We start from the raw sequence: 15,587 nt of genomic DNA on the forward strand, positions 1-15,587 counted from the left end.
CCCAAATACACCAGCACAGAGTTTGGTCACCTAAAGAAAGGGGTTTTCAATAATTATAACATCAGCTCATGGGCTGAGCTGTACGTGTAGCAGTCTACTATAATACCAAGATTAACTTATGGCACTGAAACTTTGACCACCTGCAGGAGAGATGTCATTTGCTTGTAGAAATGTAATCAGCATTCCCTGAAGAAAATCCTTAAAATAAAATGGCAAGCTTAGTAAAATTGGTGTCCTCCAAAAAGCAAATGCTATTAGCATTGAGGCAACAATAAACAAACATAAATTTTGGTGGAGTGGTCATGTGTTCCCTGTGCAAGACTCTCATCTCCATAAGCAAATCATGGACACCCAACTTACAGGTGGATAATGTACATATGGAGGACAGTTCAAAAGGTATTAAGATGCATCAAAATGCAACATGCAGAAATGCTTGATCAATACTCAGAATTGGGAGCCTAAGCATCTAGTTGATTAGCATGTCGTCAACACTTCAAAGAGGCAGGTCAAAAATATGAAGTGCACAAATGACAGGCAAGGAAGTAGTGTATCGCCATTTGAATGAACAACATGAGCAAGCTGTGGTTGAAGAAAATGTCTGTCATGATTGTGGAAGGATTTGCAATTCCATAAGTGATCCATGTAACCATCAGAGAACCCATAACCAATGAGCTGAGATCCCAAAAGAATCAGACTCCTTAGCAAGTGACAGTCTTTGATGATGACATCTATGAGTTCAAGAATTACATATTCTGGTTCATTCAACTACATCTATTTCAGCTCCCATCACCTTGGTGTTAGATTTTCACATACAGAAAGTAATACTATTTGGATTCTAGTGTTCTTCCCTGTTTGTGACTAACTTTTGACACTATTAGCTGCAAACATTGTCCTATTCCTATTACTGCTTAACATGAGTACTTCCACAAATATCTTCAAAATACAAAAGAAGGCTCATTCTATCTCCTTTTTTTAGTAGCATTTTATAAATACTTAAATCTCATTCTGTCTATATTTACAAATTAACTGAATTTTTACTGTTATAAAGAAGTTTTAGTTATGGTTGATTAAATTTCCTCCTGATTTAACAAGAGATTAGCTAATATAATGCACTAAAATAAATGCCAAATGTCACTGTGGCATTCAGATGGTCCCTCACAATCCAGCCAGACATCACACAACAGAGTGGTGTGGGTTGCTCCCTTGTCAAGATGCCTGCAACTCAACTGCAGACCATTCTGCCTTCGACAGCTGCTGCAGTATCCGTGAGCACCACACTGGCCATATACAGTGCTGCTGTTGCCAGCACTTGCTTGCCTCCATGAGCCACATAATACTAGACAACTTCGCAGCACTCTTCTACTGGGTGGCCTTAAAAGGTGCTGCCCAGCAGGTTCCCAGTCAGTGCCAGTTCCAACCTCGACCTCAACATCGACACTTAACATTTGATGTTTCATGGGTTTATTCATCAGAGCACAGCAAAGCCCTGTTGGAACCAAGAACATTGTCAGAGCCATATATACAAACCTTGCCTACAGCAGTGTTTCCCTTACTGTAACAGACTGTGTACTCAGCTTGTACATTCAAGAACTGTTATTGTGCTGGTGACAAACTTTCGCCATAATATGATAACCTTTCAGTTGCATTCATTCTGAAACAGTTTCAGTTGCTATCCAGAACTGAATGTCATTGTATACTCTCTGTGTTAGTAATAAAGTTCTTGGCTACCTGGGCACATTTATCTTCTTGTAGTGTGCATCACCCACAATGGGATACTAAATTCATAATGTCTATGAATAAAAAACAAGACCCTAAACATAGATAACAGTCCAAATGGACAGAAGCTGCAGAACCTATTAATCATTCTTATATCGGTACTAATTAATACTTTACTTTATACAACCAGCACATATGTATAACACAGTGCAAAATCTATTATCTTAGACCTGTTCTTAGTCGTTCCACTTTTCTGAAGTGCACCACCCTTGATGCACATTGCACGCAACATTTGCAGTATCATAAACAGGATTACTCCTTCTAGTAGTTAACTGTATGGGGATAGCTCACTAATCAGTAAATAGAGGCATTGAGAAGATGACACATGCAGGAGGACAATTACCAGCACACACACACACACACACACACACACACACACACACACCTGGAAGGTTAACATCACTTTATTTATCCCTATTCTTAGCTGGTCTAAGAGTGCATATGGCTTTATGGCTCACCCAATAAATGCTAAACTATATATCCAAATGTTCTGGGTTTGACCCCACCCCCGTTATCTTTAAACTTTTGTTTCTTCTTTTTGTGAAAATTTATCTGGTACCTTGATTTAGATTGGGTGTTAATCTGCAGGTTCTCCTAATAATTATATGTCTAAACAAATCCACAGGTCAGAGGAAGAAAAGAAAATACTTCATCCAACAGGACTATGACTGGCACAGTCTTTGGATTCATAACTACTTTACAAGTGAACTTAATCATTAGTATGAAACTGTTGTTATCTATATATAGCTTCTCTGTTGGTGTTATTCATTATCCAGCATGGATTATATCAGTGAGAAAAAGGGAAGTGTAGTCTCAAATTCTAAATTTCAATTAGCTCGATACAAACACAATGAACCACGAAAGAACACAGCAGCGGAAGTAGTAGCCCTACCTGTAACTACCGTCCTCCCAGCTCTCATCCGGTGATGGGTGCCTGACTCCTGGCATGGTTGCCTCTACACCAAGGAGGGAACCTCTTTTGCCTGTAACATAATACACTTGTAAGTTGTCTTCCATATTCCACATTCACAGACCCAGACAAACACACACACACACACACACACACACACACACACACACACACACACACACACACTTTGTTAATTACTAATTACTATTAATGCATTTAAATGATTACTTATCACTATAATTACATGTAATAACTATTATCCCAAATCTGAGATGATGTTTTTCATTCTAACAGTGGGATTTGCAGACTGTTTAAACAATGGGAATAGATTAAGTTGCCTACGAGCTCTACCTTGAACATTCATCAGTTTTATATTACTGCCACATATTCGCACACACCTTCAATACCTCCATGTGTCTGGTGCCATAATCAGTATAATGTTCTTCTGACACAGAAACAAAATGGGGAAGTAATGTAAACTTAATTAAGTTGTATATAATGTTCGAGATATTACTGCCTCAACATTTCCACCCAAATTAAAATTTAAAAAAATTGAGACATAACTGTGTGTAATTCTCATTCGTAAACTATTACTGAATTTAGTTAAAATGGTTAGGACAAATCAGATACATTATTGCAGATCAGATAATTGTAAGTTATGGTACTACACTGAAGCACCAAAGAAACTGGTATAGACATGCGTATTCAAATACAGACATAGGCAGAATATAGTGCTGCGGTCGGCAATGCATATATAATACAATATGTGTCTGGCGCATTTGTTAAATCATTTATTGCTGTTGCAATGGCAGGTTATCAACATTTAAGGGAACGTGGTGTTATAGTCAGTGCACGAGTGATGGGACACAGCATCTCCGAGGTAGTGACAAAGTGGGGATTTTCCCGTATAACCATTTGACGAGTGTACCATGAATATCAGAAATCCGGTAAAATATCATATCTCCGACATCGCTGTGGCTGGAAGAAAGGGGCCAGTGACAACTGAAGAGAATCATTCAATGTGACAGAGGTGCAGCCCTTCTGCAAATTGCTGCAGATTTCAATGCTGAGCCATCAACAAGTGTCAGCGTGCAAACCATTCAATGAAATAGTATCGATATTGATGACTGCACGACACAGTCGCGAACCCTTGATGACTGCACGATACAAGGTTTTACGCCTTGCCTGGGCCCGTCTACACTGACATTGGACTGTAGATGACTAGAAACATGTTGCCTGGTCGGACGAGTCTCTTTACAAATTGTATCGAGCGGATGGACGTGTACGGGTATGGAGACAACATCATGAATCCATGCACCCTGCAAGTCAGCAGGACCGTTCAAGCTGGTGGAGGCTCTGTAATTGTGTGGAGCATGTGCAGTTGGAGCGATATGGGACCCCTGATACGTGTAGATACTACTCTGACAAGTAACATACATAAGCACCCTGTCTGGTCACCTGCATCCATTCATGTCCGTTGTGCATTCCAACAGACTTGGGCAATTACAGCAGGACGATGGGACACCCCATACATCAAGAATTGCTACAGAGTGGCTCCAGGAACACTATTCTAAATTTAAACATTTCAACTAGCCACCGAACTCCCCAGACATGAACATTATTGGGCATATCTGGGATGCCTTGCAATGTGCTGTTCAGAAAAGATCTCCACCCGCTCGCATTCTTACAGATTCATGGGCAGCCCTGCACGATTCATGGTGTCAATTTCCTCCAGCACGACTTCAGACATCAGCCGAGTCCATGCCGCATAGTGCTACGGCACTTCTGCGTGGTCACGGAATCCCTACAAGACATTAGGCAGGTGTACCAGTTTCTTTGGCTCTTCAGTGTAGATGTGAGACTCATTGTAGAAAGCTGGATAGACCTACTGAAAATGGAAACACATCAAAAATGATGTATTGAGGACAGAAGGAGAAGGAAGAAATAAGATGAGAGGGTAGGAGTAAGTGAAGCTTACAACAAAGAAAATGAGAAATGTTGGAAAAAAGAATGAATGCTTGTAGTACAAGTGATACGAACAGCATTTAATTGAACAAACATTCATTGCTTCATGTAGTGGGAGCAAGGTGTGAGGAAAACATTTTTGAAAAGTAGAGTAGTAAGGGCTATTGCAGTTCTGATGTTTAAGATAAATAAAAGTGAAACAAAAGAATACATTATTACTAATGAGATATGGTAAAAATCTTGCAGTGAAGAATTTGAAAACAGCAGAAATAAAGGCAATATTAACAATAACTGGAGAGAAGAGCTACATGAGAAATAGCTGAAACCAAAGCGAGAAAGAATAAAAGTGTCAGTATGAGGAATAAGGAACTTCACCGATGTTGGTATCTTCATTTTACTTAAAGTAACTATAGACAGGAAACTAAAAGCTTTTTCAAAATCAGAGATAGTGATGTCTTCTCAAAAATGTAATTTCATAATCATGAGAGCATTGACTGAAAAATTAGAAAATTAAGGAGAAAAAAAAGATGGAACTAATTTATGGAAGAATGAAAAATAATTATTGGTCGGAAAACTACTAAAAGAATATCTGTCCAAATTATATAGCAGTAACACGAGCATGTCGGTTAAAAGCGAAGGCTAGAAATTTGAGAAACCAAACACAAATAAAAAGACAGGTGTAGATAGTGTGTAGTACATATGAAATAAATGTCAATGTAGCCGAGCAAGAGTGAAACATGACACCTCATGCACATGAATTTGGCAACTGCTAGGATCGGTGCGAATCACGTCACAGCAAAAATGACATTTTGCTATGAGATACTCATGCTCACTAGCGTGGCGACATGTAACTGAATGGTAATTAATAATTTAAACAAAAATTTTAGAGGATTCACAAGAAATTTAACTAGCTAGCACTAGGTGTGGTGCAGCTAGTGACAATATTCCAGGCCCTGCTTTGTTTTGAAAAGAACTTCTCATCATGCAGTTCTTCTTAGTGAAGGAGTTAAGTGTTATAAATCCTCAAAAGTATGTGTTCTGTAGACGACATACATAGTATGACATCTTGCTGGTTTAAATCCTAATCCTCCCAGCAGTAACTTCAAGGGATAGGGTATAACAAACCACTGGCGGTAACCTGGTCGAAGGATAGCTTTCGAATGTTTTTCGATATCTTCTCGTTTACTTTCAGTTCTCGTCTGCTTTTTAATAAAACACGTGCACTAGCACAAAAAGACAGGCGCACATCACGTGAGTAGAGACACACGAGACACGAAGAACGAAAGACTATCACCACTATACTTTGCTGAAACAAAAATGCAGGATACCTGCGTTATCCTCTACGGGCGGAAGCCCCTAGCTATAGGACCACTCTCTCTTATTCTGTAGCCAGCATGTTTGCTAATGCACTCCCATGCTGGTGCGCCAGCATTTCGTTTTTCTGAAACGTCACATCTTCCGGAAGCCTCTGTCCCATAAAACTAGGCCTTAACAACGCCGGGAGTCTACTCTCTCTCCGTAGCGTTACAGGCTCACTGCAGCGAGACAACTTAATTTCAGTTACGACACAGTTTAGGTAAAAACAAATACATTGCAGTAATCATCGACGGATATTTATCATGTCATTACATATGAAGTGACGTAGGTCTATTCTGATGTAACATGAATTCCAGATTTCCAGATTCCGCTCGTTGGTCGAAGTGGAAAGGAATGTAAGGGCTACAAATTAGTAAATCAACACACGTGATCACAGATTCAATTGAGTGTGCCAAGAATCCGCATTGCCAAATCATGAATGTGGGTGAGATGCCTTCATTTTATTCGCGAATTTAACGTTTACTTCAACCAAGCGGGCACAGCCAGGATAATCAACAGAACATTTGGACCTGGCACAGTTATCGAATACAGCAAGGTGGAATCATATTTTTTTTTTTTTAATTCAATACTGAATTGTGGCCCTTGGGAGAGTGCATGCTGTATAGCGATCTAAAAGCACTATGTAATGCCGAACCTTGCCACACTGTAACGAATGTACCGGCAACAGTAATAATGTCTGTGTCAATACTTCATAGTTTTAGAAACCTGCAACAAGTAGGAAGAGTCACAAACTTCAAACGAGCACTTCGGGAGCTAACATCTCGCGTCGCCAGGACGTAAAGGAAAGAGGAAAGTGATTGGAATAGGCGCACTAGCTCTAATGAAAAGGGTCGAGAAAAAAGAAGCAACAGTAGCCTGTTTACGCAAGCACTCCATCGTTCGCATGAAGTAATGTACATAAAACATGGAAGTTGTAATTCAGGTTAGCCGAATGGGGATTTAAAACGCAGACGTACTGAATACGATACCATCGTCCCAATCAGTAGATCTGCGGGGAAACGTTGTTCTTTGTGCCCTTCAGCAACAGAGACGAGAGAGGTGACATGTGACTTAACATTTATATTCCACGATAAATTTCAACATGAGAAAGCACTGGTAATATGGGTAGAATAACACAAAATGCACCTAGTGTTTGATTAAAATAACATCGTAGGACTTTCAGATCTGCTGCACCGAGAACAGATTACCTACTGATCTGTGTTTTGCTTCGGTCAACACTAAAAGTACAACACTAAACACCACGAGGAGAGTTCTTTCCCGTTTCTCCCACAGCTAGCATCGTCCAGTTTAATTTGAATTTTCTATTAAGAGTGGTGGTGATATCATCTGAAAATCTTTACTCGATATCCTCTAAAAGAGGAAAATACCCATTATTTGTTAGAGCACGACCGTATCAAAAGAATATAGGAAAGCAAATTTCTCAAGCTGATTGTGCAAATTGTGAGCACTTGTTCGGCGCATTTTTGAAAAATGACATCGAAATTCCGGATGACTTGCTTCAAACTACAGAGACAAGAAGTGGATGGAGGTTGTGAAAGACATGTACTTGACCAAACCTAGCAGGGAATCCTAGTCGTTCCTTGGAGGCAATGACAATACATCGCATAGTACGTTTCATCTCTTCCCCAGTGCCGTAGCCTCGCATATTTTAATCAACGCTAGAGCTTCAAACGACTTTTATAATGCCAAATAGGTCAAAGAATACCTTAAGAAGACAAAAGTGCCTGCGCTATAAATGAGGAGCCCTCTATCTAATTTACTGTGACTGACGTCGCCACTACACTTGCCACAGCCCAATACTCCCGACTCCATCCACCCCAAGCTAAATTTCCATGCTGGCAAGTTTGTAGTATTATTAACGGCACAGTTTTTTATCAACATTTTATGCATATGAAGGATTCCCGCATAACGACACACGCTACAACTGTCGCAGTCTTGAAACCAGGCATATTTGTTGACAGCCATGGGTTATATGCTACGAATGTACCTTCTCAGAGGCTCGTGTACAATAGGATCAGGCCATAACTAAGAACGTCCCTAACGAACAGGTAGCTTTCCGCCACAATCGCAGCTACATAGAGCAAATGGTGATGTTTACCATATACCGCGAGGCTGGCTTCCAAAAAGTCTAAAAATACTAGCGGTGTTCATCGTCTCGACTGCTTTATTCAATGCAGTGTGGATAGAAAGCCTTCTTTATAAGCTTTCTGAAGTTGTAGCGTGCGATATCGTTCTTATGCTCAATAATATGTTCAATAACTGAAACTTCAACGTTATTTTGAGAAACAAGATATAAACATGTATGACAGTACTGTGTTTCTTTGTTCTCGGTATTTTTCTAAACTTTACTGTGGCTGTCTGTTTTCATTGATTTCCTTAACTGTTGCTTTAATCAGCAATTATAATAAACAATCAAAAAGCTTCACATATGAACCGATTTGTTTGGTGAGCAAAGAACCACAAATGAAGCAGCTGCCATAAAGGTTTTCGAAGAATTTCCTGAATACAGAAAGCCGATCCCTCACTCATGTTGGATGAATATACAAATAATAACCTTGTTAAAAAGTATGTGGTAACGCATGATGCCTGTTTTCATCTATAAAGGATGACCATCTCCAAGTAATGTTGTGCGAAGTTTCACTGTCAAGTGCAATATTTCATGTACAACCGCCTCACAGGAAACTAAGAAAATTAATGTCGTACACAGCACGGGGTGAGAAGACATTGCACCTTCTTAGAAAAAAACCCTTCGCAAAACAAACTCACTTATTGCTATGCCAAACAAGCAGACGTATCAATTCAGTAGCAGTTTGTAGCATGCCAAAAAATGTAGGTATAATGGTTATTTTATTGACAAGTAGCAAGTGTACCCAAAGCCATTTGTCAAAAAATCTCAAAACTATTTCGTCATTTACCGCAGAACTAATGTGTGCTGCACCCCCTCCAAAAAATGGTTCAAATGGCTCTGAGCACTATGGGACTTAACTGCTGTGGTCATCAGTCCCCTAGAACTTAGAACTACTTAAACCTAACTAACCTAAGGACATCACACACATCCATGCCCGAGGCAGGATTCGAACCTGCGACCGTAGCGGTCGCGCGGTTCCAGACTGTAGCGCCTTTAACCGCTCGGCCACTCCGGCCGGCGCACCCCCTCCCCCCCCCCCCCCCCCCCTCCCTCCCGCTTTCCCCCAGCACTTATCCTGGGTACATTCTTGATTTCGTAAGTCACAATACCAAGTCCGGTTGACGTCAGAGGGGAAGCGAGAAAAAAATTGACTGTAGTGTTTCAAACCATCTCAGTATCTGCTAGAAATCATTAAAGAAACCACGAAAAATTCTAATCTGAATGTCTAGATGGGAGAATTAAAATCCACTGCTTTCGAATACGAAGTGTTATCCACTGCTCCATGTCACCTACCAAGAATAAGAAGATTAAATGGCACTTCGTTTAAATGTAATTTCGCACTCAAACTATATTCAGTATGCGGCAATGTAACGGTGGAATAGAATATAAGCGAAACATTGGCGGAAACGACACGACATGAAGTCTAGACTGCAGTTGAGGCTCCAGGTCGAATGTGTTGAACGTCGAGGAGTGGATTCGTCTACGTGATTCTTAATGCGGGGAAGTTTAGTAACAAACTGCAGGGAACACAGAAGAAACTCGTGGAGTACTGGTCGTTTGCCTTTCGCAGCCAGCGGTCTCGCTGCCTGGCACGTTTCGCAAGAGTGACGTCACAGCCGTTTGCTGCGCGTCGCTCCCGCAGCTGCCTATAGATAGTCAGCCCTTCCTGCCGGTAGGCGACGTGACGAAATGCTCCCCGCCTGAATGATAATAGCGGAGAGAGCTGTACAAACGCTGTCAGCTTTCAATGGATTCGTCCACATTACAATGACGGTAATTTCTTTTGGGATGAGATGCATAACGGTAGTTCCTTATTCTCCACGACTTGAAAAAACTCATATCATATTAAAGTCCACTGACTACTGCAACCGTCCTGCAGTCCATTGCCCTGACTGAAAGTTTTTCTTATCACAATACAAACCGTAACGCAATTTCTGTACCGTTTTTAGTAAAAATATCTAAGACATATCGTATTTAGCTCGGTGCATGTTCTGTATTCACGTGCATGTTACTTATTTACAGAGTTCTACATTTACGTTAACAACTGGAACACAAATTCACAGAAAATAATTGTTTTTATTGTTAACATAGCTGTATTATACTTCAAATGAGAGTAATATGAACTCCACCAAACAACTCTGCAGATGTTCATGCGTGAAGCAGCTTCTCCTAAATAACCTGAAAAATGTGTTGTTACGTCTTCGTAATGGGCAAAGTGAGAATATTTACAAGAAATTTTGATTATTCAGAGAAAAAAAGGCCTTGAAAGTCGTAAGAGAACCAAACTTTTATGTTTCTCCATCCGTAATAACCAAAAATGGGATAAGCATAGCTAAATCCACATTAAGACTCGTGCAGAAGCTTCCGCGTTTCGACGCAAGAAGATGCGCAAATGAGCGACCAGACACGTATTTTGCTTATGTTCGTGCACATGTAGATTATGGCCCAGATCCCTAGGATCTGAGACTAGGAAAAGTCTCCATTTCTAGCACTTACCCATCAGAGTTTAACGTCTTGTCTGCGGCGGGGTCATTAGACACTCAGCACAAGCTCAGATCGAGGAAGGAAATCTTCCGTATTCAACAAAATACTTTCGCATTCGAAGGAGAAAGTTGTTGATTGTAATTTCGTGAGAAGGTTCAGCCGTAACGAAAAATGCCTTTGTTTTAATGGTGTCCATCCCGAATCCTGTATGATGTCCGTGACACTCTCTCCCCTATTTCGCGATAATACAAAACGTGCTGCTCTTCTTTGAACTTGCTCGATGCGCTCCGTTAATTCTATCTAGAAAGGATCCCAGACCACGCAGCAGTACTCCAAAAGAGGGCGGACAAGCGTAGTGTAGGCAGTCTCTTTAGTAGACCTGTAACATTTTCTAAGTGTTCTGCCAATTAAACGTAGTCTTTGGTTTGCCATCCCCACAATATTTTCTATGCGTTCTTCCCAATTTAATTTGTTCGTAACTGTAATTCATTGGTATTTGGTTGAATTTACGGCTTTTAGATTAGATTGAGTCATCGTGTAACCAAAGTTTAATGGATTCGTTTTAGCACTCATGTGGATGAGCTCACATTTCCCATCATTTAGGTCAACTGTCAATTTTCGCACCAATCACATATCTTTCCTAAATCGTTTTGCAATTTGTTTTGATCTTCTGGCGAGTTTACTAGACGATCATCTGCAAACATCCTAAAACGGCTGCTCAGATTGTCTCCTAAATCGTTTATATAGAAAAAGAACAGCAGAGGGCCTATCACACTCCCTTGGGGAACACCAGAAATCACTTCTGTTCTACTCGATGACATTCCGTCAATTACTGCGAACTGTGACCTCTTTGACAGGAAATGACGAATCCAGTCGCATAAATGACACGATACCCATAAGCACGCGATTTCACTAAAAGCCGCTTTTGTGATACAGTGTGAAAAGCCTTTTGGAAATCTAGAAATACGGAATCAATTTGAAATCCCTTGTCAATTTCGTGTGTATAAAGAGTTGGTTGTGTTTCACAAGAACGATGTTTTCTAAATCCGTGCTGACAGTGTATCAATAGACCGCTCTCTTCGAGGTAATACATAATCCTACTACCTTCCTTGAATATTGATGTGACTTGTGCAGCTTTCCAGTCTTCGGGTATGGATCTTTCGTCGAGCAAGCGGTTGTATATGATTGTTAAGTATGGAGCTATTGCATCAGCATACTCTGAAAGGAACCTAATTGGTATATTGTCTAAACCAGAAGACTAGACCGCGCGGGGTTGCCGCGATGTCTACGGCGCATTGCCACGTTTCACGCGGCTTCCCCCATCGGAGGTTCGAGTCCTCCGTCCAGCATGTATGTGTGTGTGTGTTTTGTCCTTAGCATAAGTTAGTTTAAGTTAGATTGAGTAGTGCGTAAGCCTATGGACCGATGACCTCAGCAGTTTGGCCCCATATGAACTTACCACAAATTTCCAGAAGATTTGCTTTTATTAAGTGATTTAAGTTGCCTTACTACTCCGAGGATATCTGCTTCTAAGTTGCTCATATTGGCAGCTGTTGTTGGTTCGAATTCTGGAATACTGCGTTCCTTACTTCAAGAACTATATTTGCAATACATATCCAGACATTCAGATTTTGTGTCTAATTTCCTGTGTTAAATGGTGCAAAAATCTGTGTCACCAAGTGAACAAACTCTCGCGTCTGATAAAAATTGCTATGGAAAAGCGGACCAGGTTCACTAACTTCCGCAGTTGGTGTTCTAACACATGGAATACCTTACCATTCTACAAACAAGCCTTAATCTTTCTCGCTTATATAGCTGATCAAACGAGCAAAATACGCTGTAGGTCATCCAGGGCGTAACATCGGAACTGGCATTATTCCATTATATTAAACAGAGGAAATTGAAATCGTTTTTACGTTTCCTTCAAAAATAAAAATGATGTGTATTTAGAGGAACCGTCACACAGTTCTACTTTTGGAAACGATAGCAAATCTTGCAGCTGTATTCCGTGAGGTAACTCGAACCCGGAACCTTGCTTTTAGGGCCATACACTGAGCATAACCCACAGCCAGTCTGCTAGTACCTCTCTCAGGAACTACTGGATAGCTCAATGGGATGGTGCATTGCCGGCGAAGCCCAAGGATCCAGATTCTGATCCCGGTCTGACACACAGTTTAAATATGTCAGGAGGTTTCATAACTGCGTAAATTCCGTTGCAAAATGAATGACTATTTGATAAAATGCGTCTATTTTACTTCTTCTGAGTAGGAAGAAAGGACTGATCATGTTTCATTGCTTATGTGACGGAACGACACGTCTCCATCTATTTTCCTGTTTATTTGATCAGCGTTCTTTCTAATAGAACGGCACACAAGACCCGTCTGACAAATATGCATGAACTACTCAGCGATGACATTGCCCACTGAAACAGCACATATTCCTCGAACCATTATTATACGAAAGCAATCTCACATAACCATACCGTAGGCGAACTTCTTATCGTAGCATCCTGCTCTTATCCAATAGTTAGAATATCACAAAACGTAGCTGATTTATTTCAGCGTACGGACAACGTTCACATCCTACATACAAGCCCCTTTGGGGCATTAAATTTCATATTCAACCTGAATCAGTATATTCTGGTGGACATCCGAAAGCCGAAATATGGTTCATGTATTACAAGTCACCTGTACGGCCATCCAGGATAGATGAGCGTGTTAACATGCCGCTTTCGGCCTACGGGGAGGCGAGCCTGTCCCGGATCGAAATTAACGACGACGTCTGGTGGGGTGGCCAGTCTGGATGTGGTTTGACGACCGTTTCCCACATCCACTGGGTAAAATAGCCAGCTAGTATCCACTACGCCTCAGATATATGCTATGCAAACATTTAGAAACATTTCTCACTTTTGAGCACGAGATTCACTCTAGACGCCGACAGATGGGTGTACACAAATCTTGTCCCGAAAGGAGTGATGGTGTGAGGAAGGATATCCGGCCACCAACTACGACTAACATTGCGTCAACCCACATAACCACGCCGACCCCGCGGTGCAACGGGAAAAATGAAGAAGAAGAAGAAGAAGAAGATTACGCGTCAACTACATGTTGTGGGAAGCACACGAATATTGTGAAGCTTATTTGGTGGGGAAAAAAACGCGTCTCCCATATCAGAAATTTCATCAACCACGTCTTTAAAGTCCAATTATACACATATAACAACAATGAGGAATTTAAAGTAACGATTATTCGTATGGAGATCACTGAATAGGGTTGTACTTTAAGACGACAATAATACATGTGCCAGCACTCGCTAAAGAACTTGCAACCACTGCTATTCCGCGTCTAAGTCGAAGAGACATCGAAATAATTGAAAGGAAACAATATCGCAGCATGAAAGGAGTAGACGCGCAAGGAGAAAAGACGCTATGTTTAAGATTGTTAGAGGTAATTACCCTATAATTCATAAATAGGAAAGTCAGCAGAACAGTCAAATGGGATAGACGAACTAGTTAGAATATAAGTCCGCTCAAGGTGAAACTAAAAGTAAGACACTAGTGCCGAAGCGAATTATTAGAAGGAGAATAACAATCGGCGACACATCAAAAGTGAAATAGACATCCGTAATAGCACGTGTAAAATGGTTCTAATATATAAAAAGCAATACTACACAAGATGGGCAAAGTAAGAAAGCACGTAAGAGCAGAGTTCAGCAGGCGAAGAAAGCTTTTTCGCCGAAAGCAAGTTGTTGCTACTTGACTAGAAGAAGGGTGGTAGGACACGTCCTGAGGCATCAAGGGATCACCAAGCTAGCATTGGAGGGCAGCGTGGAGGGTAAAAATGGTAGAGGGAGACCAAAAGATGAATACACTAAGCAGATTCAGAAGGATGTAGGGTGCAGTAGTTACTTGGAGATGAAGAAGCTTGCACAGGACAGAGCAGCATGGAGAGCTGCATCAAACCAGTCTCCGGACTGAAAACCACAACAACAACAACAAGTTATTGCTGTCATAATATACCTAGAATCGAGGAAGAACTGTGCGTTTAGCGTACAGAGGAGTGTGGACAGTGGCAAAACCGAAAAATAATGAATTACGATGCTGGACGTTAAAACCGCAACACTAGAAAGAATACCATGTAACGAAATTTTACAGTACAGCGGGAGGAATACACGATTAAATTTGTAGATGACTTTTGGGCCGTGCAGTGTGCGAAATTTAGTACACAGAGCTGCAACCTCTGGCAGCAAAGCAGCTCCAACACGATTGGACATCGAGTCGAATTCTACTTGGATTACAGATACAGGCAAGTCATTCTGTGCAACGAGGGCGTGCTGAAGATTAATGTCTGCAAACTTTTTATGTGAAAATTCTTAAAGATTTTTAAACAAAATAAAGTTTATTAACATTCTGCACCTTAAGTCTTCATATCTACATATTTATTTCTCAATATAGTTACCCTGGCGACAACGAGAGATCAGTTTTTTGATATCGTCGCTATAGGAAGTTTGACTTCGTTGACGGAGCCACAACCTCACCTCTACTTGCACCGCTTCATCACAAGCAAAGTGAAGTCCTCGAAGGCGTTCTTTTAGTTATGGAAACAAATGGAAATCCAATGGAGGATGATCGTTGTCAGTGAACCCAAGGCGTCGGATTGAGATGTCGCACCGCTCGTATGCGATATGGCATTGTCATGCTGGAGAAGAAGGTGCTCCATGTGCGGACGAACTCTTCGAATTCGATTACAGCACGCTGTTTCTCACGCACCGACATAGTTACATTACACACCACCATATTACACGATACAATTCGGAGCCCTCTAGCGGCAGGGGTTACAACATGCGCCAGCGAAGCGAAAAAGTCGACCGAGCAATACACATGATATGTAGTACATCAACCGATATTGAAAACAGAATTAAAAATTCGGAGGAATTATTTTTCAGCAC

General features: G+C 41.0%; 1 protein-coding gene across 3 annotated transcripts in view; it reads right to left on the reverse strand.

Moving 5' to 3' along the window:
* The window catches only part of LOC124554913 (epidermal growth factor receptor kinase substrate 8-like protein 2), a 197,047-nt gene that overhangs the window by 66,565 nt on the left and 114,895 nt on the right, over window positions 1-15,587 (reverse strand). For all 3 annotated transcript variants that reach the window (XM_047128600.1, XM_047128602.1, XM_047128601.1), the window contains exon 2: window positions 2,669-2,759. In XM_047128600.1, coding sequence (XP_046984556.1) covers window positions 2,669-2,724 — 56 coding nt within the window. In that variant the 5' untranslated portion in view covers window positions 2,725-2,759. The remainder of the gene's footprint in view (window positions 1-2,668; window positions 2,760-15,587) is intronic.

This window comes from Schistocerca americana, chromosome X (assembly GCF_021461395.2).
Source record: "Schistocerca americana isolate TAMUIC-IGC-003095 chromosome X, iqSchAmer2.1, whole genome shotgun sequence".
Lineage (NCBI taxonomy): Eukaryota > Metazoa > Arthropoda > Insecta > Orthoptera > Acrididae > Schistocerca > Schistocerca americana.